This window comes from Cricetulus griseus (genome assembly GCF_003668045.3).
Source record: "Cricetulus griseus strain 17A/GY chromosome 1 unlocalized genomic scaffold, alternate assembly CriGri-PICRH-1.0 chr1_1, whole genome shotgun sequence".
Taxonomy (NCBI): domain Eukaryota; kingdom Metazoa; phylum Chordata; class Mammalia; order Rodentia; family Cricetidae; genus Cricetulus; species Cricetulus griseus.
Window position 1 is genome coordinate 62564534 of NW_023276807.1, and position 26835 is coordinate 62591368.

The 26835-nt window shown below is 43.3% G+C and overlaps 2 protein-coding genes across 3 annotated transcripts in view; one reads left to right on the forward strand and one right to left on the reverse strand.

The window, feature by feature from the left end:
- The window catches only part of Angpt2 (angiopoietin 2), a 47816-nt gene extending 39907 nt beyond the window's left edge, over window positions 1-7909 (forward strand). Inside the window, exons 6-9 of the mRNA XM_027389653.2 lie at window positions 9-110; window positions 860-1026; window positions 4606-4736; window positions 7015-7909. Of these exons, the coding sequence (XP_027245454.1) occupies window positions 9-110; window positions 860-1026; window positions 4606-4736; window positions 7015-7175 (561 nt within the window). The 3' untranslated portion in view covers window positions 7176-7909. The remainder of the gene's footprint in view (window positions 1-8; window positions 111-859; window positions 1027-4605; window positions 4737-7014) is intronic.
- The window catches only part of Mcph1 (microcephalin 1), a 193023-nt gene that overhangs the window by 105824 nt on the left and 60364 nt on the right, over window positions 1-26835 (reverse strand). For both annotated transcript variants that reach the window (XM_027389651.2, XM_027389652.2), the window contains exon 12: window positions 9847-9924. In XM_027389651.2, the coding sequence (XP_027245452.1) occupies window positions 9847-9924 (78 nt within the window). The remainder of the gene's footprint in view (window positions 1-9846; window positions 9925-26835) is intronic.

Here is a 26835-nt window from a genome sequence, read left to right on the forward strand (position 1 = left end):
CCCTGCAGGCCTACTGTGATATGGACTCTAGTGGAGGTGGGTGGACAGTCATCCAACACCGGGAAGATGGTACCATTGACTTCCAGAGAACATGGAAAGAATACAAAGAGGTAAGGGAGGATGCTAAAACACCTCGGAAAAATATTTTCCTTTGGGAAAACTAATTTCCTAAGATCCTCAGAACTTTAAACTCAAATTCAGAGCTGACCAGTAGCTTCTGAAGAAGTTATTTATGATACAGTTCTTTGTTCATTAGTGTTTTGTCTTCATGTATGTCTGTGTGCGCTGCTATGTGGGTTCTGGGAATCGAACCCAGGTCCTCTGGAAGAGCAGCTAGAGCTCTTAACTGCAGAGTCATCTCTCCAGCCCTAAACCTGATTAAAAAAAAAATTTCCTGAACTGGGGACATGACCCATGCATAAAATGCTTGCTATGCAAGTGTGGTGAGCTGAGTTTGAATTCTCAGAACCCATATAGAACAGGACATGGTAGTGCTCGTCTGTAATCCTATGACAAAATGAGAGAAAGACAAATGACTCCCCAGAACCTTGTGGGCCAGCTAGCCTTGTGTATGCAGTAGTGAGTGAGAAACCCTGCCTCAAATAAGGTGGAAGGCTAGAGCTAACACCCAAGGTGTTGGTAACTTCCACAAGCACATATGGTACATACTCACCCCTGTTCTCTCTTTTTCTGTTTCTGTCTCTGTCTCTCACTTTCATATTAATTAAAAAAACAAAAAAAAAACCTTTCATGTATGTTAAGACCTTGCATCTCTACTAGGGAGTAGTACCATCTACAACTGACTGCATGATGACACAAGGAACAACCAGTGAACTAACTGAACTACTCTTGGTTGCAGGGGTTCGGAAGCCCTCTGGGAGAGTACTGGCTGGGGAACGAGTTTGTCTCACAGCTGACCAACAGGCATCGCTATGTGCTGAAGATACAGCTGAAGGACTGGGAAGGCAACGAGGCACACTCACTGTACGAGCACTTTTACCTCTCCACTGAAGAGTTCAAATACAGGTAAGTAAGCTGTCACTGAGAAAAAATGAAGTACCTTTCTGGGTCATTATTCCAGAAAATAAAAGCCATCCATGTTTACTCAAACAAAATCCAGAATTGTTCCATATTGAACTGCTGTTCTCAGAGGCACTGCAAGTTTCTCTAATTTTAAGAGTCTAGCTTTCGCTCGTGATATAACTCACTAGTGTAGCACTTGTCTAGCATGGGCAAGACTGCTAATTCAGTCCCTAGGACTGCAAGGTAATAGATGATTGATAGACAGAAGATAGATTTCTGTCAGGAAACTGTGAGGGCAGTTTTGCATCTGTTGCTTGCCTCTGCATGCTCTAAAAGGAGCTGCTACGTGGTAGACAGTGTGCAATTCAGAGCCTCTGAACAATTAGTAGACATGGGATATCCTTTTGATATATATTGTATGTATCAGCAGTCAGATACATGGAGACATACTGTTTTCTTCCCAAAGGTATTAAAACGTAGACCTCCCCCCCCCCTTTTTTTTTTAACACAACTAAGTTTAGGGACTTAGTTGTGTTAAATTCCAAATTAAGAAACAGAAAATACACCTAAGTCACAGTGCCCCCTTAGCTTTTGGCTCATCCCCACCCATCTGATGACAGTGACCACAAATGTTCCAAGAGCATGGGCAACCCTGACTGCACACTCTTTGGCTGTAAAGCAGCGTTAGGCGATCAGCAAGGACTTTGATTTCTGTGTGGATGACCAGAGCCATGCATGCATTTCTGGAGTTCAGTGTGTACAGTGTGCTCTCAAATCCAGGTTCCACAGGGGTGTTGGGCAGGAAGGGTGGGATGGTGGCAAAGAAGCAGGTCTGTGAACAGCGGACCACAGGCGTCCAAAGGATGTGGGCACCTGATGCCTGTGTTCACAGAGCACGTAGCAAACCTACCGAAGCCACAGAAGGCAAGTGACACACAACAGGCACACCACAAACAAAGCATGGCCCACAGTGCCACCTCCATCTCAGTGGCGCCCAAGCCCTGTGGAGAGGAAGCTTGACTACAACGTCCTTGGCTGGTGTCCTACAGAGGTCACAGTGGACAGCACAGGGAAGCCGGCTCAGAGTCTGGGGCCTGACCTGAGGGCTACGTGCTGCCTAGAACAGCCTGATTTTACAGACAGTGGGAGAGGATTCAGAAGCTGTTTTCAAAACACACAAGGTCTGACGTGACTTTGAAACAGCTGGTGAGGCTCTCGGTGAAGTTCTAGCGTAGATCAGGCTTCTCTGGAGAGGAGAGAGGAATGGGACACGAGGCACTGTCTCAGCCCCCAGCAAGTCCCACCTGACTCAATAGCCCAGAAGTCACTAGGTTTCAGACACAATTGATCGTCATTGTGCCATCTCCAAGCTAAATATTTTCTTAACTGGCAGCAGTTAGGAAGCTACAGTAGAGGAATTAATTTTTTTTTAAACAAGAAAGAAACAGAAATGAAGAATTAGCCTGTTTATATAAGGAGATTTCCCTAAATGGGTCAGCACTCTTCCACCTTCCACTCTGACATTATAAAAATATTTTAAGCTGAGGTTCCTTTGGAGATGCAAACACATTTTGAATGTGTTATCTGAAAAGAAAACTGGCTTTTGAGGCTTAATTTATTTGTAAATGTAAAACAAATATTCCATAAAAACTCACTACAGTAATTAGCAGGATGATAATACAGTAAGTGGAGTGTAATACAACTGAAAGTGACTGAGGCTAGACACCTGACTGTGCTTCTTGCCAATGAGAAAAAGTGGAAACTTGAAAAGTTCATAAGAAAGGGGTATGCTGCACCTGGATAGTCAGTCTGCCCGCCTGATTCCCTGACTGCCCCCTTCTCTCCCTCTGTCCCACTCTCTGACTCTCTGTCTTCCTAAGACAGGGTCTCATGTAGCCCAAGCTGGTCTTGGACTTTGTATGTAGTCAAGGATAACCTCAAGCCCCTGATTGTCCTGCCTTCACCCCTCAAATGCTATGATTATAGGCATGGGCACTGTCATGGCCAGCTCATGGCTGTTCTTAATAACAGATCTAAAAAAAATGTCCTTTTATCTGGTAGGCCTCCAAAGGATCTAAAATTGAACAACCTCTCAAATAGAGACTAATAAAAATAGCTTTCTCTCTTATATTACTGCCTTTGGGGGACACTTAATGAGTCCCCTGAGCATTGACCTTTCCAAGAAGGCAAGGGACTGAAAAGGAAGACGAGCCTAAGGGGGCTTGTTGTGGGGGATAGCACATATCCGGCCTGCCTAGGCTTAGGGAAAAGGACCGGAAAGAAATGTGTTTCAGATTCCCAAACACCTAAGAGCTAGCACTGCACACAATGCATCCAGTGTCCTGGGGCTGCCATGAGCGCTCACCGTGCACACCTGTGGCACAGCCCTGGGCAGTGGTCCTTCCTCTCTCTCAGTTTGTCCCCATGTGAGAGCCTGACAACTGAATCCCAAAGTGCTGGTTGTTGAGGGCAGCAGGCTTTACAAAGAAGAGCACATATGGGGCTAACAGGACACTTCCCCAGTCACCAAGGCAGGGATTTCCCTTATGTAAGCTTGGCCCAGAGCTCATCATGTCATGGGGATTCAGCATGTTAGTCTCCTGGAGCTGGTCACTGGCATGCCAAGACACCAACATGACACCCTCCCAGCCACCCTCATGTCATGAAGCCAGCTCTGGCCTGTCTTGCACCCTCTGCCCACAGGCAGTTTATGACAGTGATATAATAGTTTACAGAGTTATATGTTCTAACTGAGCATGCTGTACACGTCTGTAAGTCTAGCACTGGGAGGCTGAGGCAGGTGGACTGCCACAAGTTCAAGGTCAATCTAGGCTGTATAGTGAGTTCCAGGTCAGCTTGAGCTACAGTGTGCAACCCTGTCTCAAAACCAAAACAGTAAACAAACAAAATGATTATGCTTTTCCCTGAGACTTTTTGGCATAGTTGTCTGTTGCAAGCCACACTTTGGAAATAGTCTAACACTGGGCCACGACCAGGTGTCTGAGCACTGGCAATGACTCCCTTCCTAAGGTGGGACAGGTTTATTACACCAGTGTACTGAATCGTGGCAAAACAGCTGTGGGGATTTACTTCCTATATGACACTGTAGATTTCTACCCCAAACTCAACAGTCACTTCTTATCTCCTAGCCTCTCTAACCTAACTCCCACCCGTTCAGAACACAGAGAGGGTATCTGGTCATTCCAGAACCCATTCCACTGGGGCAGTGGGTGGGGGGTGGGTCTGTGGGGACACTCTTTTGTGCTGCAGCCCCCCCTTCTGTTTATCTGAAGGCAGTAGGAAAATGAATTACAAAGCCCCGCCAACTCCTGCTGATGCTGGTGCAGGCAGTATGTGTTGAAGTTGTCATGAAAACATCCCTCTTTGTCGGAGGGTTTGATGATAAGTTGGTTCCTGTTTATACCAGTGCAAAATATTTTGTACAGAGTAGGCACTGAAGTGTACTAGCTGGCTCCAGCACATTCTGTAGAATGGAATTCTTCACTATGAGAAATTTTCCACTACGGTGAATCAACAATCCCAGCCAGTTACAGCTCTTATTTTTTCCTCTGCACGTTCCAGGATTCACCTTACAGGACTTACAGGCACCGCGGGCAAAATAAGCAGCATCAGCCAACCAGGAAGTGATTTTAGCACAAAGGATTCGGACAACGACAAATGCATCTGCAAGTGTTCCCAGATGCTCACGGGAGGTAGGGCGACTTGGTTCCTATTTGTGTTGGCAAGGAGCAACTGCATAGCCTAGAATGCTGGCAGCATGGAGCTCAGACTGGCATGGGGAGAGCAGCCTTACTTTCATGAGAAGACATGCTAGCTGGATACCGGTACATTGGTTTCTCCTCCTTTTGGACAGGAGAACATGACATGGAGCCGGAGTTGTCACTAGGCCAGCGTGTTCTCAGGAATGAGCTCGGGTAAATTAAGTGGATATTCGAGATCTAGCAAGCTCTCTGGAGGTTGTTCATTGACCAGATGAAAAGGACTGATTAGCTCCATCTTACTTCATTTCTGCTTAATTTAACATCCAGCCAAGACTTTTCAGCTCTTTCTAGTCAAGATTCTTATACATAGCAAATGATTACAACAGTAAGTGGGCAGGGGAAACAGCTAGGTGGTCAAGGGACCTGACACATAAACAGGAAGACTGGCGCTCAGGTCTTCAGGACTCCTGGAAAAGCTAAGTATATGGCGTTCTCCTGCAATCCCAGTGTTGGGGCTTGCTTGCCTGTCAGTCTAGCTGAATCCATGAGTTCCAGGTTTGGTAAGAGACCCTAGCTCAGACCTGGGAGATGGCTCAGTGGGTAAAGGTGCTTGATGTCATGCCTGACAACCTGAGTTTGATCCCTGGAGTCCCTCCTGGTGGAAGGTGAGAACTGATTCGCCCAAGCTGTTTTCTGATCTCCATACCTATGTTGCGGCATGACCCCACTGTAAATAAATAAAATTTAATTAAACAAAAATATGTTACTGCTAAGTAAAAGAGCTAAGCTTGAACCACATGTACCCCTCTGTCAAGAACTCTTGCATCAACAGTACTAAGAGGATTTATTGACAAAAGTGAAACTCAGAACTTGAAATTTCACGGAAGTAGGACCCACTATACAGCAGATACTGGCATTCTTGGGATAACAGAGTGGCCACTTGGTGGCGTGTGTTGCCCCATTAATTGTGATTATTCAAAGGAAAAAAATGTGTAAAGGGGGCTAGACTTTCATCTCATGGTGACAATCCTTTTTAAAAATCAAATTTCAATTGGGATGGGTTCTGGGGCTGCAATACACCTAACCCAAGCCTTGCCTGCCATTCCCACACTAAGACCTCCCTGGAGGGGCTGGCTGTTTCCAGACCACCCGTGTGCTACTACTCCAGAGAGCAGGAGAACTGCTTCATAACCAAGGACACAATCTATTTATTTACCTAGTTCAAGATTTAGGGGCTGAGAATGGATTTGGGAGAGACTGGGGAGGAGGCAAGCAGCCAGGGAAGGACCGGGGAGGTCTAGGCTGAAAGAGGCCATGTTCCAAGCCATGGAACATGGCTATGGGCCGCTCGCTCCTATGGACGAGCGAGATGTGTGCAGGCGCAGTGACATGGAAGGTGCCTGTATGGAGGTTAAGGCAGATCGGTTACTTCTGACACTTCTTCATCTCCCAAAGTTTTGCACAACACAGGATCTTCTTATATACCCCCACTTATCATAATCACAAGCCGGAGGGTCTCCGGGCAGCAATGTCCAGGGAGATGGCTACATTCCATGTGGGGGAAAATTATTATTTTTTTTTAGAGAAGCTGCCCTACTGTGTCCCACTTGCCCTGAGGTGCTAGCCTCTGAATTGGTATTTCATCCACATTCCTTACTAACAACATTTGTTATTGTTTTCTGTACATAAAAACAAGCATAAATGCTATCATACAATCTCACATAATCAGTCTTCCCCACATGAGGCTTAGAGACAAATTCAGACCAGAACATCATCCACGTTACTGCTTCATATGGCAAATCCTACCACCCTCCACGCTCCTATTTGTGGGATCCAGAGCTACCATGAGGAAGGCCCTTGCTATGCCTGACTCTCCCTTAGCGTTCCACCTTAAATAGCCTTAAAGTTTCTTTTTCCCCAGCTACATGGAGCACTGGGCACATGGCTTCTATTTCAGCCAAAACAATCCAACAGAGGGGGGTGGTAATCATCTGTCCTGTCCTGCTGTCATGACTTCTACACACACATATACTTCTAGTCTCACCATGTCTTCACCCTACAATGTACACAGACATGGCAGGCTTTCCACATAGCACCGACCCACATTTCTCCATGTTGCAAGGACTCTGCACAGAAGAAACTAGAAAGTGTGTGACTGTACACACCATGATGGAACTGTGACTGCACAGGTGTGAAGTGTGTGTCCTGGGAGGAGCAAACCAATGTGGCTTTTGCCACTCCTAATTCCCTCTATGTTTCATTTTCACAGGCTGGTGGTTTGATGCGTGCGGTCCTTCCAACTTGAATGGACAGTACTACCCACAAAAGCAGAATACAAATAAGTTCAATGGGATCAAGTGGTACTACTGGAAGGGGTCCGGCTATTCGCTCAAGGCCACAACCATGATGATCCGGCCAGCAGATTTCTAAATGCCTCCTATGCTACCAGAAGATCCTACTATGTCCAAAGATTAACCCAAAGCACTGAGAGATGCCTATGCATAGCAGCAGCCCTTTCCTCATCCAGAGGTGCTCCTGGGGGAGGGGAGGAGTTCTGTGTGCCAGACAGAAGCATATCACTTAAGCCTGCACCAGTAACCAACCCAAGGAAATCCAAAGGCACTGTGGTCTGGAGAAACACCTGTGGGAAGGTGACACTGACGCTGAGAATCTGAGGGGCAGCATGCAGACTCTGCTACAAGGGAGAGCGTTATGTCAGAATTCATCAGTCAATAACTGGAAATCAGAACACTGAGACAGAGGAGATAATCTTGGAAGCACAGTCCCCTAAGCACGGTTTATAGAATGTATAAATACGCAGCACAGCCGTCACTATGACAAGACTGCGCCCCTCATTACAGCAGCGAGTAGTCTAAGTGTTGGTTATAGGTTAATTTCTGGAGAAGCACAGTGCATTGTTTTCCTCTTAGGTGCTTTACAGTTTCATTTGGAAACAACACATTTTCCTATCTCGACGGCTTAGTCTTTTAATGGCTGGATACTATTTCCTGTATGATGAAAATGCCCACATCTCTGGAATTACCACCAAGTGGGTGCCACATTGGTGTATGTGGAGACTGTACTATTTTGTTTTCTGCCTGGCTGTTAAATATGAAGGTGTTTTTAGTAATTAAATATAACTTATTAGTTGTGATTACATTTAATTTTTATGATAACATTTACAATCTTGTTTTTTAGTCTCATACAAAACAACCCTGTGTCTCATGACAAGGAAGGTTGTTTTTAATGAAGAAAATGCTGATTCATGATGAAGATACTTCACCATTGAGTTAGTGTTTTTTTCCCAAAGAGCTGCTCCCTAGTTGAGTAAGACATGTTTTAGAAAATAGAACTAAAACTTGTTTGTGGTTGAGAAAAACCTTCCCACTTATGACATCTACAAAGCAGTAATTCTCTGAATTAACTTATAGAAAAAAATAATTGGTCTTGGTAACATTTTTATCTTCACTAGCAAACTGATCAAGTGTTTTAGAACGTAAAGTAAAAAATGTCCTGCTCATAATATCACCAGATGCTTCTAGAACGTTTCAGACCATAGCTTTATGCTTGGGACTGTTAAACCTTAATTCCTCCTGTTCTAACGTCTTGGGAGCTTGCAGAGAGCCAGCTGTGTCAATGGACACCTGTACAATGCAGTTAGATGCAATTTCTCATGTAGCCTTTCCTACCCGTCCATTTGCCCTTCTTTGCACCCAGACGTTGATTTTGTTTTGTTTATTTCTCTAACCTGGTGGTTCTCAACCTTCCTAATGCAGTTCCTTATATTTTGGTGACGACGCCCCAACCTGAAATTATTTTGTTGCTACTTCATAACTGTAATTTTGCTATAGTTATGAACTCTAATGGAAATATCTGATATGCAGGAGATCTGATATGGTAACTCCCAAGGGATCATGACCCACAGGTTGAGAACTTCTGCTCTGACCCATTTTCTTTCACATAGCCTTGGTGTTAGAAACCTTCACACACTGCTCCGTGCTCTGGTCAATCCACAGACTCAGGAAAATGAATTTCAAAGGCAAACCTCCTGTGCGACTCAGAATTACATACACTCTTAGGTCAGAGAATGGGAGGAATTCAGGTCTTCACTTTATACTTCAGCTCCTTACACAGTATTTTAAACAAACAAACTTACTGGGAAGAATTTTTTTTTTCTGTTCTTAAGAAAACATTTACAAAGTTGAAAGGAAATCAAAACAGTAATCTTAAAAATGAAAACAAAACAATGCAATGAGCTAGATGACTGAGCGATTAGGGGGCAGAGTTCAGCTTCCTGCTGGGTCCCCGGCACAGGGCCACTTGGACAGCTATGTAAGAGCACCAGGGACAGCCAGGACGGCCACTGCCTTTCAGAGACTCATCTTTTCAAACAATAAACGATCCCAAACCAGACAACATGTTTGGAAAGCCAACTTCTGCATAACCCTGTTTCCAGTCAAACCTTAATTATCTGAGAAGTCAGAATTTACTCAGTAAATATTTAAGATGTCTTGATATGTACAATGATTGTTTCTAAATAAAAAAAAAGTAAAGAAAAGAAAAGAAATACTTAAGAGTCCTTAAAGGTGGAGATTAGGACAAACATCAAAATATAAAAACCACATCACAACGCTGCCTGGCCATGGTTTTTAGACCTATCAATTTTATCTGTATTAGCATTACTTTTAAGAGCTGTCTTTTCTTGTTAATATTTCTGTTTTTCTACAGCCCTACAGGCTTTCATTATTATTATTATTATTATTATTATTATTATTATTATTATTGAGAAAAGGTCTCACCCTATAGCTCAGGTCAGCATCAAACTTGCAGCAATCCACTCAGTTCAGTTTCCTGAATGCTGGACTGCCTGACTTAAGCAAAACTTCTCAAGGCGACATTTCTCATTGCACTTTACAAGTGTCCTTCCTCAAGTTTTCACATGTGATCCCCCAAGTCAATGAACAGAAGGCAGCCATTTTTAGGGAGACATCCTTTTAGTCTGAGAGAGACCACTCTTAACCTAAGACATGGAGTTTATGCTTGCAACAGTTTCCCAAGGTCACTACATTGCATTTACCACCACCAGACAGTGCTGACTTACCGGAGCAGCAGGGAAGGACTCAGAGAGTTCAAAAGGTTCCTCAGAAATCCAGTGACCCAATTCTAAAGACCACAGCACCTAAGAGGGACACAACACACAGAGAACATCAGTTGATTAGACTGTTGGGCAGCAGGCCAAAGTCACTTTGATTAGGACAAAAACAAAGTCCCTAAAATCCTTGCAAAGATGAACACTGCAGGTCTGAAACCAGCCACCCAAACTCCGAGACACTTTGGGAAGCCTCATGCTACCTGCTACAGTCATTAACAAACATATTGTTAAGAAAAACATCTCGCCAGGCGTTGGTGTCGCACGCCTTTAATCCCAGCACTCGGGAGGCAAAGGCAGGCAGATCTCTGTGAGTTCAAGACCAGCCTGGTCTCCAGAGCGAGTGCCAGGATAGGCTCCAAAGCTACATAGAGAAACCCTGTCTCGAAAAACAAAAAAACAAAAAAACAAAAACAAACAAACAAACAAACAAAAAAACTAAGAAAGAAAGAAAAAGAAAATCATCTCACTATGGTTGGAAATGGAGGCCAGTACCCAGCAACACACACTGAGGCTCACAGTTCCAGGGCACAGACCTTCAGGGCAGGGAAATCAAGGTAGTAGCTTAAAGCAGTGGTCATTCTGCATCCAAAGTCAGGGAGCAGAAAGAGATGAGTGCTGAGTGCCTGATCTTAGCTTGCTTCTCCTTTTTATGCATTATGGGACTCAAGCTTAGGGTACAGTGCTGCCCTAGGTTAGGATGGGTTTGGTCACCTCAGTAAACTCGATTTAGAACATCTCACACAGGTATGGGCAGAGACTTCTCTAAATATGAAAATCCTCACAAGTGTGCCTGAAAGTTGGCCTCCTAGGTGATTTCATATCCCATTGACAATACTAACACAGTATTTAAACACTATCCTGCTTTTATATGAAATGCTATGTGTTAGGAATATATGTTTTTAATTCATTGTCCTTTAGAATCTTCCATAAATATCCTATGATTTTATGAATTAAAATAATGAAGTGAGGGCCGGGAAGAGGACTCAGATGGTGAAGTGCACGCTCTGCATGCATAAGGAACTGATTTGGAGTGGGCAGAAGCTGTGTGAAGTGGGTGAGGCTCATGCATGGAGCTGGACTGGGCAGAAGTGGGGTGAGGTGCATGTATGGGGCTGGGCTGGGCGGGGCTGGGCTGGGCTGGGCGTGGTGGGGAGGATTGTGAGAGATGGCCCAGCACACGGTAAAAAACAAAAACAAAAACAAAACAAAACAAAACAAAACAGGACCTGAGAGTCAGCAATCATGCCTACAAGACATGAGGAGCAGCTATGTGGGTGCTGAGCTCAAGTCAACAAAGCAGAGAACAACATGGGAAAGCATGTCCCTATTAAGAATGTGAAAATAGTCATTTTCCTATGGAGAGACACTTTGTTCAGCCTAGACTCAGGGCCCTGCCTCAAAGTGGTGATGGGAAAGACTTGACTCCCCATGGGAGGCCTTACCCTCACTGAGGAGCCAAGGTGGTGGGGTGGGATGAGGGGAAGGTAGGGAGACCGGAGGAGGGGAGAGAGGGGGAACTGGGATTAGTATGTTAAAAAAAAAACATGGGAAAACAGCAAGTTGAGTTCATAGGAACCCAGCTCAAGGAAAAATACTACATGTTCAATTAGATCCCTGTGGTCACTGACATTTTGTCATTTAACTCCCTTTTTTGTTTTCTCCTAACTTTTACTGCCTAAATGGCACTGGAGAGAAGGATGATAAGGGGAGAGGAGGGAGAAGAAGGATCTTAATAAGTTCAATAATAACTGGTTAAAAACATTCATATTACACAGTGTTCCCCTTACTGCTATCAGCTGTCCTTTGCTATCTACCCTTTCGAGATACACTATCAACACTGTGGGTCTCAATGACCTCACAGAATCAGCCCAGGAGATAAAATGGAGTTTTGACATCAGGTTCATGTCAACATGTGGTAATGGTAGAACCCTGTGGTGGGAAATGTGGCACACCAGTGAGAGGCCAGAAGTCAGCTGTAGAAATGTGTGTGGCACTCAAGTTCAAATTCAACCCACATTAAAATGTCAGCTGAACCTAAACAACTTGGTGGAGAAAATTCATGTTCCCTGACTTTATTCCTTCCTAAATGTTAAGAAAACAAAACTGTAAGGCAGTTACAGTATGACTTTGCTAAGAAAATAGACAAATTCAAATTCTTTAAGAATAAATACTGCATGGAGGTGGAAATCACAGAACCAGAAATATAGGAAACACATTGTACTTTATCGATTTTTATAGACAAATCTCTTTCTTTGGCTCAGTACAATATTCAAAATAGAGGAAATCTGTAGGGTTCCAGGTAGGCTTGTGAAATGATCTTATCCAACCCCATGTATTTCCCATAAAATTCAGAGTAAGACAAAAAATAACTAAGAAACTAAATACAACAAGGAGTGGGGTTGCATGAAAGGGATCAAATCCTATGTGTACATAAGACTTGGGAGGGGAAGTTATCTCCAGGACCCACCTCAATGAAAGCTCAACATCCTGCAACCAACACTACCACATTAGACATCAGATACGGTAGGTAACAGAAATGACAGTGTTGACATTTGATTATCACTCATAATGTCCAAGCTTTGTTGACTGAACTTAACGGAGGAACCATTTTCTTGCTTTATTCTTAGATATACCTAGATGATGTCCCACCATGGAAGGCTATATAGTTGACGCTATACTACTTCATACCAAGTCTCTTCTTCCTTTTAAAAATTTATTCATCATTTATTTATTTATATACACATACATCTGGGTGTTTTGTCTGCATGTACATCTGCCATTGGCTCCCATGGGACTACAGCTATGGACAGTTGTGAACTGTCATGTGGGTGCCAGGACTAAACCCCAGTCCTCTAGAAGAGCAGGCAGTGCTCTTAACCACCGAGTCATCCCTCCATCCCTCCATCTAATTCTCTTAATGTTACACACATTTTAATAATTCTCGTGGGCAGTGTGAGGCAATTTGGCTGCATTAAGGGAAGCTAGAGAGTGGTGCTGTTATTAAATGCAAGTGAAGATGACTGCTATATACTGTGAAGAAAATGCAGCTGAAAAATGACTGGTGCAGCAAAGTAACCACATTTTTAGTGCCAACAGAGACTGGAAGGGGGAAAAAGTTCACAGAGGAGACGGTATAACTAAACTCTGGAAAACACAGAGCAGCCAAAAAATGGTGGTTGAATGAGGAGGGCTGAAATTCTTATGAATCTGGAGGAAGAAGTTGACAGTAATATTTAATCATTTTGTAGAGTCCCTAAAGCTGGGGAATGTGGGGACAAGGGAACTAGAGGTAGAGAACATGTCAAAGGAGTAGCTCCTTCCCTAAAGAGAGAAGAGTCATGGCTTTTCTAAGGGCAGCAAAGCTTGGAAGGAACCTGCTGTTGCTTGGATGTCACCCTAGACACAGGAACAGTGCCCTCAGGGAGCCTGGGCAGTCTTTCTGGGGACACTTACCCATCGAAACAAAACAAAACAGAAAAAGTGAGGCTTGGCTCTTGTTACCTTTCCATTTACAGGAGACGCCAGGCTCCAGCCAGGCTGCATCAATCCATTTTGTTACCTCTGTGTTGGATATAGCTTTACCCCCATTGTAGAGCAGCTATAGCATGGAAAATAAGGAGGAAAAGAAAAAAGAAAATAAAAGAAAGGGAATTCTGGTGTCATGGCAGTGGGGAAGTACCAACAGAACATTTGCCTGTGAGCCTGAGTTCTGAGAGAGGCAGAACAACCAAGGGATTACAAGTGATCCCAAGATACTGGAACCAAAGGCTCTCTGATGTGCAGATGTACCTGAAAGAGGAATTATAGTTAGGATACTTCTGCAGAAACTCAGGGAAGGACATTAGCAATCCCAACAGTAGTCATCAACTCAAGAAAATCAGGAAGTTTCCAGAAATCCATGGATCCTAGCACATCAGACAGCTTAGTAGCTACGGTGTTCAAATTTTGCTTGTGTGTGCCTGTGCATGCGTGTGTGTGTGTGTGTGTGTGTGTGTGTGTGTGTGTGTGTGTGTGTGTATGTGCACACCCACATAGATGTATGGGAACACCACGAACATAGGACACGTGTGGGTCTTGAGCTATGGTGCTTTTGTCTGTGTGTGTGTGTGTGTGTGTATGTATGTACCTGCCCACACAGGTGATCAGAGCACACCTGTGGATCCTGGGGACTAAGTTTAAAACTTTTATAGTATTTTCCTAACAGCTTAAGTATCTCGAGGAAAATTTTTTATTCACAAAGTATTTCCTAGGCAGTGATGCTAAGCATAGCTTCCTTAGTTTACTTTCCAACTTCTCATAAAATTTTTTTAATGAAGAAAATATTAGCAAAGTATTTTAATTTAAAGTGATGGTACATGGCTTGGACTACAGCAAAAACCAATCTGTAAGATAGAATTTTTAGGTTGGGCTTGAGAAAGCTAATGGTTCCAATCAGTAATGATTAAGTGCTGACATGAAATACAACATGAAGTGGATTCCACTCACTTGACAGCACTGCTGTAGATCATGCCCGACCATGTACGAACAGCCAGTGTGGATGAACAAACTTACTGTGAATGTACTATAAAAACTGGGTTTGTTCCAGACTCCCAGATGACCAGTCTCCCTGGCCCTTATGTTGGAGCTTGTTCAGAGAGAGAACAGATCTCCAGCTATCCTGTTAAAAATTCAACTTCATGGGTAGAGAGGATGGAGCCTGAGTTGATCAAGTTCTTGCCTCAGGGAAGTCCTAGGTTCAATCCCTAGCATGAAATGAACAAGTGTGGTGACAGGAACCCATGCGCTCAGGAGGTCGGGGCAGGATGATCAGAAGTTAAGGTCATTGCCATCTTCATAGGGAGCAGAAGGCCAGCCGGGTTACCTGACAGCCTGTCTCAGAACAAAACAAAATTCAACAGCAATTGGCAATATGAGCTCCTTTAGGGTCCTAGCAGGAAAGGAGCAAGTGAGGGCTTCTTGCAGGCTGCATAAAACATCAGCCAATTCATTAAGTCAAGTCTAATGGGCACCTGAGTCACAGATTTAATCTGTGGGAACCTGATTAACTTTATACTAGACAAGGTCTGCTTCATGTCCACTGGGTCAGCAGACAGAGTAGGGGCTGTCATATATACATGGTCTTCTGTCCACTTTGATGAGAATAGTGGCATCCCCATCAATTATGGTTTAAGGGACGGAAGCATGTTTATTATTTTCAAGGACAATGGAAGTAATTTATTAAACTGTTATTTGCTGCTGGGCGGTAATGGCGCATGCCTTTAATCCTAGCACTTGGGAGGCAGAGGCAGGAGGAACTTGATGAATTCAAAGTCGGGCTGATCTACAGAATGAGTTCCAGTATAGCTAGGGCTACATGGAGAAACACTGTCTTGAAACAACAACAACAACAACAAAAACAAACCAAAAATCAAAACAAAACCAAAACTTTCATTTGGTAAAATCATAAATCTCAAATTATAAAAACCTCCCCACTAGATATCATAGAGTCTTAGTCTCAATGATTAGGGTGATTTTTCTCAAATAACAAAAGTTAGAATTTGTACTACGTACTTCATTTTGGCTGCTTCAAGGTAATGAGTAAAGTCTGTGATTTTTTCCCTAACCTGGCAATGCAAAGAACTGATTAAATACACAGAAAGCAGGCAGCTTGGGACAAAGGGCAAGTTAGTTAATCCTTCACATATATAATATGTATCACCCATCTCTATCAACTGAAGAGTAACCAGGCAGTTAGTGGAACAGTGTGCAATGTAGTTATTTCTAGGTGACACTGAACTTCAGGACAGAGGCAGAGAGAAGTGGGGAGGGAGGAGAGAGGGAGACTAACAGTTTAATTCTAATGATAAAGTAAATGGTTACTTATGTCCCACACACTTTGGAGCCAGAAAACAGGAGGCCTGGGCTTCCAAAGAACCCAGCTTGAACTGGCAAAGTTTCAAGGCAATAATATTTGTTCCAAAATAAACTATCCCCCTGTATTTCCACCCTATCTCACAACACCAAGAAATGCTTCCTATAATTACATAAAGTTATTTTTAAAGGTACAAGCAAGCACATTTAGTAGATGCAGTGCCTGCCTGCCACATTGGAACAATTTTTCAGGTGTAATTTTTTAATGGTAGCAGATATTTCCAAATGCAGTTAACTACTTTAAAGTGTAGCATTTAGTTCGTCCACAGTGTGTATTCATCCCTTTGCAGTTTCAAAGCTTTTATTAAAATTAGATAATATAGTATATACTCCCCTCATTTTAAAACTTTAGGCATATGAGTGCTTTGTCTACATCTATGTCTGTGTACCATGTGTGTATTACCTAGGAAGCAAGAAGGCATTAGATCTCCTGGAACTGGAGTTAGAAATGGTTGTGAGCCACAATGTGGGTGCTGAGAATCAAACCTGGGTCCTCTCGAAGAGCAGCCTGTGCTCTTAACCACTGAACCACCCCTCCAGCACCTCCTTCTCAGCTCTATTTTGAAAACAGGGTCTTACTTTGTATTGATAGCTGACCTGTAACTTGCTATGTAGACCAGACTGCCCTTGAGTTCACAGAGATCTCCCTGCTTCTGCCTCTCAAGTGCTGGGATTAAAGGCGTGAGCCACCACAACGGCATCAAAACATAAAACAACAAAAGTCTGTCTATGCCACAAAGTCTTCCCCATTTTCTCTCCAGCTCTATTCTGATAATACCTGATCAGAGCTCATCTCCATGAAATCATCTATGACAGAGATACCACTAAAAAGCATCAGCAGGTATGTGATCTCTTTAAGGCTGTTAAGGCTCACCTAAATTATGACTTTAATAACAGCTCCTGAAAGGTGCCAAAGTCTTTGCATAATAATGCCACACATTCATATTTGCTGATGCTAAATATATATGATTTTTTATCCTACTATAGATTGGAATTGCAATTGCTTACCCAAGGCTACATGGCTAATAAGAGGCTTTCAGTAGGTTAGTTTGAAATCCATGATCTTATCCACTAGCAGAAATAACGTGTGAAAGTCAAAGCCTTGTTGAGAATAAAGATGACCTGTAGGTCACCTTTGGAATTAATATGGGCCATAAATTATAGAAGTGCTAGATTCAAATTCAAAACTTACCAGTTTGAGCACAGAGCCACTTGACCAGGAGAATTTATTAAAGGTATTCAAGCCACCATTCTCACAGATGCTTGTGCTGACCAATGGAACCAGCAGGTGGAAATCACCTGGGAAACAGCCCTTCTGTCCCACCTGCATCTGCCTCCTGAGTGCTGGGATTAAAGACATGGACCACCACTGCTCAGCTACCTTCTCCCCACCCCCAAGTCTTGTACATTCCTCTTAATACCAGCATAACCAGACCTGTCACAGAAATACTCCACTTCTGGTACTACTATCTTAGTTACTTTTCTATTGCTGCCATAAAACACCATGCCCAAGGCAACTTAGAGAAGGGTTTACTTGGGGATTACAGTTCCAGAGCAACAGGAGTGTATCATCATCATAGCAGGTAATGTGGCAAGCAGGTGTGGAGCTGAGGCAGCAGCTGAGAGCTCACATCCTGATCCACAAACAGGAAGCAGAGAGAGGCCCATGGGAAATGTGTTACTCTTTTGAAACCTCAAAGTTTGCCCCCACCCAGTGAAACAATTCCTCTAATAAGGCCACACCTCCTAATCTTTCCCAAACATTTCCACCAATTGGGGACCAAGTATTCAAACATGAGTCTATGGATCATTTTCATTCAAACCACCACTCTGTCATATACAAAATAAAATAAAATAAAAATGAAAAGCTTAGTGATATTTAAGACAGAGAAGATAAGCAATACACCATCAAAAATAAACAACTCATTTAAAGAAGATATTAACAGAGACTAGATACCAGATGGTAAGAAGAAAACAATTTACATATTAACATATAAGCTTCTTTTGTGCGTCTTAGGGTTGCTATTGCTATAATGAAACACTGTGACTAAAATCAAGTTGGAGAGGAAAGGGTTTATTTGGCTTCCACTTCCACATTGCTGTTCATCACTGAAGGAAGTCAGGACAGGAACTCAAGCAGGGCTGGAAACTGGAGGCAGGAGCTGATACAGAGGTCATGGAAGGATGCTCTTCATAACTTGCTCAACCTGTTTTCTTGCAGAATCCAGGACCATCAGCCCAGGAACAGCACCACCACAATGAGGTTGGCCCTCCTACATCAATTACCAGTTAAGAAAAAATGCCCTTTGGGGCTGGAGAGGTGGCTCAGCAATTAAGAGCACTTGTTGCTCTTCCAGAGGACCCAGGTTCAATTCCCAGCACCCAGATGGCAGCTCACACCTGTTTGTAACTCCAGTTCCAGGAGATCTGACACCTTCACACTAAAGCACATAAAATAAATTTAAATAAATTCTTAAGAAAGGAAAGAAAATGTCTGTCAGACACATTTTAGGGGGCATTTTCTCAATTGAAATTCCCTCTTTTCAGATAACCCTAGTTCATGTCAAGTTGACATAAAACTAGCAGCACAGAATGTGTGACTTTTTGACAGGGTCTCACTCAATCATTAAGCTCTTCCTGCTTCTGACCCCCGAGTTCTTCGAATATCCCTCCCCAGCCTCACAAGAGGTGAGCTCTATCAAAGGGAGCATGCATTTTACCCAGTCCTTTCCAGTTCACTAAAATGAAAATGAGGGACTCTTGAGATCCTAAGACTAAACTGCTCAGTCATAGCCACTTTTAAAATAAGCTAAGCAGTGACCAGGGTGACCTGGCATTTCACCACTGGACTTGGATGTCAAATCCAAACATCTTTATAAATAGCATGAGCACGCACTTTCCTTATCAGAATAAAAACAAAGAAATGACTATAACAAATTCCGACGTTACTAAAATAAATAGCAGAAACATCACTTCGAAGTATGAAACAAGAGCACAAGTTACTATGGCCAAGGAGAAAGCACACTGAATGCTCCGGTTACTAAGGGAAACACTGGATTTTATACCACTTTTAAACATGAGCACCAACTCACAATCTTGACTCCATCAGAAGCAAGGAGAAATTCTCCGATTTATAAAAGAAATAGGTCACACGTCTTCTCATTTAATCACTCAAACATAAGCTTCCTGGGAGAAACCTTGCCCGGTGTGTGTAAGGTCTTGTGTTTTAATCCACAATGAAAAGAAGGGAGGGGTGAGGGAAGAAGGGGAGGAAGTGAGGTGCTGTTATAATTGAACGACTGGAGTCAAGTGTCCTGCTACAATAAGGAATATCAGAATGTCTGGAGTAGCCAAAAAACAAAACAAGCAAACAAAACACACCATGAGTGAGATTCACTATATGCATGCTCTCCTTTCTTGTTCTGTTGTCACTCAATAAAACTGAAGAGAAGACGACTCCTGGAGCATTGAGTGATACTGTCTTTGTTTGATCAGGGTCTGAGATGTGGCATCCTGTGGCGGTTTGAGGAGGAAGAGGCTGCCACACTGACGACAGAAGCCCTACACTCTCCGGTACTGAGCTTAATGATTTGGTGGTCACACCCTGGCATGAGCATGTTGACCGAAAGGTCCCTAGAGGTTATGTATGGCCTGAGATGGCCACAGGTAGATAAATTATTAAGTATGCAGAATGTTAATATACAAGCAGAGACGTTTTCTTTCAAAAAAACTAAGGCCATTTGGAAAGCACAGATAAAGGTCTGATATAAGCTACTACATTAATTTTACTTTATATAATAAACATTTTGTTTAAAAAAAAAAAAAGCCAAGAGAAAAGGGTTAGTTACCCTAAGCATACTGCAAGCTGTTATTTCAGTTGCAGTAAACAAGCTCACACTAAGTCATATGTATTCTTCTTATTCTCTGGCAAAAGGAGGCCCAAGATGTTGTTTATATTTTTTTTCATATAATGTATTTTCTCTAAGTGGACTGCAAGAACTAAACATAACAAGTATCACACAGTAAAATGAGGGATGTTGTCCACTAACTATAGTTTTGGAAAACAGTACAAAAGTCTTGAAAACCAAGTGTTTCTTCAATCAGCTCTCCTCAAAGCTGACACTGACACTCAAGTCTCATCCACAGAGGTACTTAAGAACAGACTAGCACAGTTCAAGTACAATGCTCCCTGGCAATCTACTTTGACTTGGGGATAAAGTTCAGAAACCCTGAAAGTGTGGACAGCTGACAGCATCCCATTGTCACTGGCAAGGATCTGAATGACAGATGGCTAGAGGCAGCTGTTGGAAAGTTCCAGTTAAATCAAATTATGGGTGAAATTTCCAATGTGTGCCAACGGATAAAATATTCCATGCTATTAACAAAAGTAAGACTGATGAAGCCATCAGAAATTGGGCTGGAGGTGAAGTTCAGTACTCCAGAAGAAGCACACAACCCGGATTAGGTCCCCAGGACAAACGAAGGGAGGGAAGGAGGAGGATAAGGGAGGGGGAGAGGGAGGAAGAAGTAAGAAATAATTTCTGAACCTGCAACAAAAAGTTGCAAAGGAAGATAAAGATGCATCTTTAGGTCACTACTAAAGTGCTATCTAAAGTGTTATTTATTGTGTGTATAAATGTTTGTCTATATGTATGTACATATGTGCACCATGTGCAAGTCTGGTGCCTGCAGACATGAGAAGATTGCATTGTATCTTCTGTGGAGTTACAAATAGTTATGAGCCACTAAGTGGGGGCTGGGGACATAACCCAGGTCCTCTGCAAGAGCAGCCAGTTGTCCTAATGTGGAGTCATCTCCAGCTCATTAAAGCATTTCCTTATTTCCTTCTCCCCCTCCCTCCTTCTTCCCCTCCCTCCCTCCCTCCCTCCGTCCCTTCCTTCCATTTTTGGTTTTTAGAGACAGTGTTTCTCTGTGTAATAGCCCTAGCTGTCCTGGAACTCACAGAGATCCATCTGCCTCTGCCTCCTGAATGCTGGGATTAAAGGCATGTGCCACCATTTTCTAAAAGTAAGCCCTGGACTTGGGTTCTCTTTAAGGTGATGCCCCAGAGTGTTCATTCATAAGGAAGGGATAATCAAGTCCCAGATATTAAATCCTTCATCACTGCCTTTTAGTGAAAATGAAGCATAGAAAAACAGTGCAGTCCCTATGTCCACGATGCTAACGAAGGGATAGAGACAAGCTGATCAAAGCTAAGTGCCTCCACTTGCAGATTCTTGGTCTGATTCTTTGAAACTATTTGCCCAATACAGAAACATGCATTTTAAACATAATGTAACCCAGGGGCTTTTTTTTTTTTTTTTTTTTTTTTTTTGTAAGAAGTGTGTTTACAATGTGCAGTACCATTTCCTTCCTGATTCCCCTTGCTTGCTCATGTCTGTCTTCCTGGATTCCTTGGTGTTAGCCTAGCCTTGGGCTTATTTTTCCTCTTGGTCTTCATTGCATAATCATTCCATGACACTCTAAACTTCTAACACACACACACACACACACACACACACACACACACACACACACACACACACACACACACACTATCTCTCCTTGAATACCTGATAGCAATCTCCAGCTCAATATATATAATCCAGAATTTTCTATTGTACCCTACACCTTGTTCTATCCACATTTTTCTCCCTCGCTATCCCCACGGTGAACTGCAGGACTACTACCAGTTGTTCTAGTAAAAATGTAAGAGTCACTTTGTTTCCTCTACTCCCTCATAGCACACATTATTAAATCTGTTGCATCTAACAGACTGCAGAGCAGCTCTCCCCACCCTACCTGCACCACAGGTGCCTTGCCATGGTAAAAGCTCTCTAAACACAACTTGTGCTACAACTGCCTTTGTCATGGCCACAGCTGTCTCCACTATAGGTGATCCTCATGGCCACAGCTCTCTATGCCCTATCTGAACTATAGGAGCCCTTGTAATGGCAAGTTATATATACACAAGCTGTGCTCTAACTCACCCTATCATGGCCACAGGCATTTCTCTCTGGATCATCCTAGCTCCTTGCTGCTGCTCTGCTGTCACTTCTGCCCTAGCCTCCCTGAACCCCATTCAGGGCAGAGGACAGACACACAAAAGCCTGCCATCCCTAGCTGGAATGGCTTCCCATCCTTCTGTGGTAATCTATGAAGGTACACTTGGTCCTTGACCACCTTAAAGAAAAAAGCCATGAAGGTAGAGCTTTGCTCATGAGGAAGTCCAGGGTGATGGCTCATGGTGTCTTCTCTCTGGAAAAATGTCTTTGATGCCAAAGGCCACCACCCATCCCTCCAAGATATGGTTTTCCACTATTCTCATTAAGGTAAATGCCAAGGCCCTCATATTCCAGGGGAATCGTGTGGTTGTTTTTTAGTCTGTTCTCAATCATGGGCAGTTTGTGCCTCCAGTGTGGGAAAAGGACTCCAGGATCTCGCCAGAGGGACAAAAAGATGACAGAGGATTAGGGAAGGGCTCCAGACAGAATCCTTAGTATAGCGGTCCATGGCCAGTTCCCGGTGGAAAAAGTGCATGGGCACACACAGGGGACAGAAACAGATGGACTCAACAGTTTTACCTCTGTAGTGAGAATCTATGCAATTTAGTGGTGAAAATCTGTAAGTCATGGATATGCTAAGATAAATGATCATGGCCATTGCCTAGGGAAAATGCCTGTTACCAACACTGTTTCAAAGACCCATGTTTGAGACCCAAACTATTTCTGCATTGTGTTCTCATCTGGACATGTAGTCTCTAAGTTGCAAAATGCTCCTTAGAGACCAGTGAGTTGACACATGTGAAGTGTTCTGTGGCCTGCAGTCCTTCATGCTATAACCTGCAGCAGGGATGAAAAGCTCTGGAATGAAGTCCATGAAAGCTCTGGGGTCCCAGAGTTACTCAGGCAGATCCCCAGAAACTTGATGTGTGTGGCCAGAGCTAACCCAAGACTGCATACACAGCTGCCCACCAGAGAAGCAGAAGGAGAGCGCCCAGAAACCCTGCATGCAAATGTGACAGGGCAATGGCAATTTGCTTAAAAATTTATCCTTAGAATTTACTAATGTAAGGCTCAAGAAAGAGAGTGTCCATGGCACCTTATTCTGAATAGTCTTTGGATGAGAGTAAGAGATACTGCAAATGAGCAGCAGTGAAGTGCTGTGAAGTGATAGGCTCAGACCACCCTGAGTGACACGCTGTGCTCAAGCATTTGACTCCATGCAGGGGGAGAGAGCCCCAACTTGGTCACATCATTCTAGGGCAGAGATGCATTCCGTTCTCTCTGAACCAGAGAGCACTTCGTTATTTATTGTACGTGCCTTGAAATTTTTGTAGAAATACTTGGATTTATAGCTGATTTAACTTTTAAAACCTCTTATCAAGCTTTGATTGTGAGATGTTTAGAGTTGGCATCTTAAAATATGAAAACAGGCGGAATTCTCCATGACCGCCAGGCTGTTTCTGACAAGAGACAGAACTGGAGGAGGCAGGGACTGGGTCACCGGACACTCTACTAGCCTGTTAGTGACCACAAGAAGGTGAAAAAGCAGAGCCAGGCTGCAGAGAAGTCATAGAAGTAAGAGCAACACTAGGCAGGCCACAACAAGGTGAGGAGAATGCCTAAAGACTCTTACAGTAAGCAACATGTTTAATGCAGCCTGAGTTTAGTTGAGTACTTTATCAAATCAGCTTATTTTCTGTTGTGTTACTCCTGTTCTCCTATGGACAACAACCAGAACAATGTCAGGCATGGTTTTGTCTCTTACTTATGTGCTAAGCAATTCAGTCACAAAATCAGAAACGGATTATTTTGTTTCCAGAAAACAAGTGAACACTGGGGAAACTAACTGCTTTGTGAATATGCAGGAATCACCAGCAAAGTTCTCAAATAGAAAAATAAAGGAAGACTAGGAAAAAATTCACACCAAACTATGTTACAAAATCACCAGGAGCTTCTGTGACTGACTGGCCACAGGCAGCCATCTGACTTTGAAGGACTGCTACAATGGTCTTTCACAGAGATTTCCTGAGAACACTACACAAACCCAGAAACAAAAACATTCTCAGAAATGTTTTCCTTGGAGCTAAGTTTCTGGTGCTAGCCAAAGGGAATATTTTAAGAATCCCCCAACTACACTGGAGATGGGGTTAGAGGAAGGCCTGCAGAGAGGGGCCTTCTGACAGCAAGGTCCACTCCATCTTTCAAGGATATATTATGAAAACTCATAACCTTGTCATGAAGGGAAGCTGCAGTCTTTGAAGGCTGTAACATATCCTAAGACTATATGCTGTCAGCAGATGCAAATTAAGTTGGATGTTAAACTAGAAATTTTGGTGACTGATCACCCTAATGGTTGCAACAAACATTCCTCTCAAACAAATACATTATGTTGGTATTGACTTTCTTTTCAAAATTCAAGGAGGAAATCTAGGGAGATGGTTCTGTCAGTAAAGCATGTACCTTGCAAGGGCAAGGACCTGAATTTAGATCCCCAGAAGCCAGGAAAAAAAGCTAGGTACAGTGGTGGTGCACACCTGTAATCCCAGCCACTGTGAGCCAGGAGACAGAGATAGGCAGATCTCTGGAAGTTCATGGGCCACAGAGTCAGGGCAACTTGGCAAGGCTCCAGGCCAATGAGAGACTCTGTCTCAAAGAGAAGCTAGAAGGTACCTGGGGAACAACACCTGAGGTTGACCTCACATATGCACCATATATGAATGCTCCTGTGCCCACATGTGCAGTCATATACATGAACACACAAACATAAGCAAAGTGAAACAATGAAATAATATAGATGCAAGAAGGAAGGCTGTGCAAGAAGAAGTGATAACCTCTGCCTTGTTGAAAATAGGGGTAAATAGGGGAAAAGGTCTGGTTAATTTCTAGACTGACTCTTAAAGGGTAAAACCCTAGCAGCATCGATACACATGTCATGATGGAGAAGGGAGATCCCGGCAGCTGACACAGCTGTGCAGAGTTACGTGAACAGATGTCTGCTTTATGTGGGGAACACTCACAATTCCCACATAGTGCTATGTTAGCTATTGCTGCAATGGTTTTCATTTTGCATAAGATTCAAGCCTACAAAACAGTGTTCTCAAGGTCTGAAAGGGATTGCCTGCGGTGATACAGTACTCAAAGGCTGGAAAGAAAGTTATACTATTGGATTAGATATGAGGTCTCCTCCATGGGAAGAAATACGAATCTGATTTTGTGAACCAGGGCAAAAATCTATGGCTGGGAAATCACAGGCCCTAGTGAGGAACATTAGTGAGGCCCTAGTGACCCACATTAAGCTGGGTGTAGCCAAATCACCATCTAAATATTTATGCTTAAGACTGACTGCTGTCTTCCCTGCACAGAAAAGGCAGTGGCTGATAGAAGAAACTTATAACTGAGGGTAAATGGCTGCTGAGTGCCCTGTATCCACATCGCCCTCTCAAAGATTATGACAGCTGAAAGATACTGTTTTTGCATAAAATGATAGTGACAGTGGATAGTCACTGTGGTGGTTTGAATAAGAAAGCACTCCACCCCCACCCGGAAGGCTCCTATGTGTGACTACTTGTTAGTGGAACTGTTTGGGAAGGATTAGAAGGTGTGGCCTTGTTTGAGCAGGTGTTTTCACTGAGGGTGAAGCCCATGCCATTCCCATGCTTTGTGTTTGTGGGTCAGAATATAAGCCCTCAGCTACTGCTCCAGGGCCATGCCTGTCTGCTTCCTGCCATGATGATCATGGACTAACCCTCTAAACCTGTAAGCAAAACCCCAATTAAATGCTTTCTTTTATAGGAGTTGCCTTGGTCATGGTGTCTCTTCATGACAATAGAACAGTGACTGGGACAGAGTTAAAGTAGCACAGTCAAGATCTTTCTCTTAGAAGGATGGCTGAGATAGAAAACACATAAGTCACAGTTTCATGGAGTGAAAATCTGCACAAATATTAATATAAGTAAATTAATAGGTGAAGGAGCTATCCTGGAGAGGTGACATTCCTTATCAGAATCGCACTCTTAACTAAAGATTCTGTGTCTGAGGTGGTGTTCTTTCCTCTGATCTATTCCACAGGCACCTATGACCAGGAGACAGAGACAAACAGAATAGACATGTCCTCCAGTCTGTAGGAAGTCATGGATACCAGTATGTCATGAAGTTAATGACTGAATGCAAGTTTGATAAATCTTACTGAAAATATGCAATGGATAGTCTAACTTACAGATTTTTGGAGATGGGTTCAGGCAGGATGAAGGAGTTGTCAAAGAAGATACTGAAACAACAACGAAAACAAAAACCAAAGGAAAAAGACAAAATAAAAACAGCAACAACAACGAAACAGTCAGGTGTGTGTGCACATCTTTAAGTTCAGCATGCAGGAGGCAGAGGCAGGAGGAGATCTGTGAGTTCAGGCTCTCCTAGTCTACATAGTGAGTTCCAGGCCAGCCAGGGCCTTAGTGAGATCCTATCTAAAAACAAAATAGAAAAGGAAAAAAGAAAGGAAAGACGAAAGAAAGGAAATGAAAAAGAAAAAGGAGAGACCAGGAGAAGTGTGAGAATGGCCCAGATCTAGTCAGAGGGGCCAGGAGAGCCTGCGCAGGGGCTCTGCAGTTAAGAGGGAACGTGTGGCTTTGGCGCAGGGAAAAAGAGAAAGTGGAAAACACCAACCAAGCAAGCCACGTGAGAACACCCTGAGATGGGCTCCAATGTATCCTACCTGCTGTGGCAGCTACAGAGGGACTCTACCTAGCAAAGCAGCATGGCCAATGCCAAGAGTTATTTTTAAATAAGTGGGTCAGCTTTGTTTAAACAGCCCTGACTTGAATGACCCATCTGAATATAATGAGGTAACTGGAAAAATCTGAGTGAGGAGCTGCCCTCTGGCAACTGTGAGTGGTCCTTGACATGTGTTATGACTCTACGAACCTTGGGGCAAAGTAAGGCAGCCTGTCTGCAATGACCTAGTTCTGGAGGAGGACTAGATGGAGAGGTGATACAAGGAGGTGGAGATGAGCCTTGAGTTGGGTGC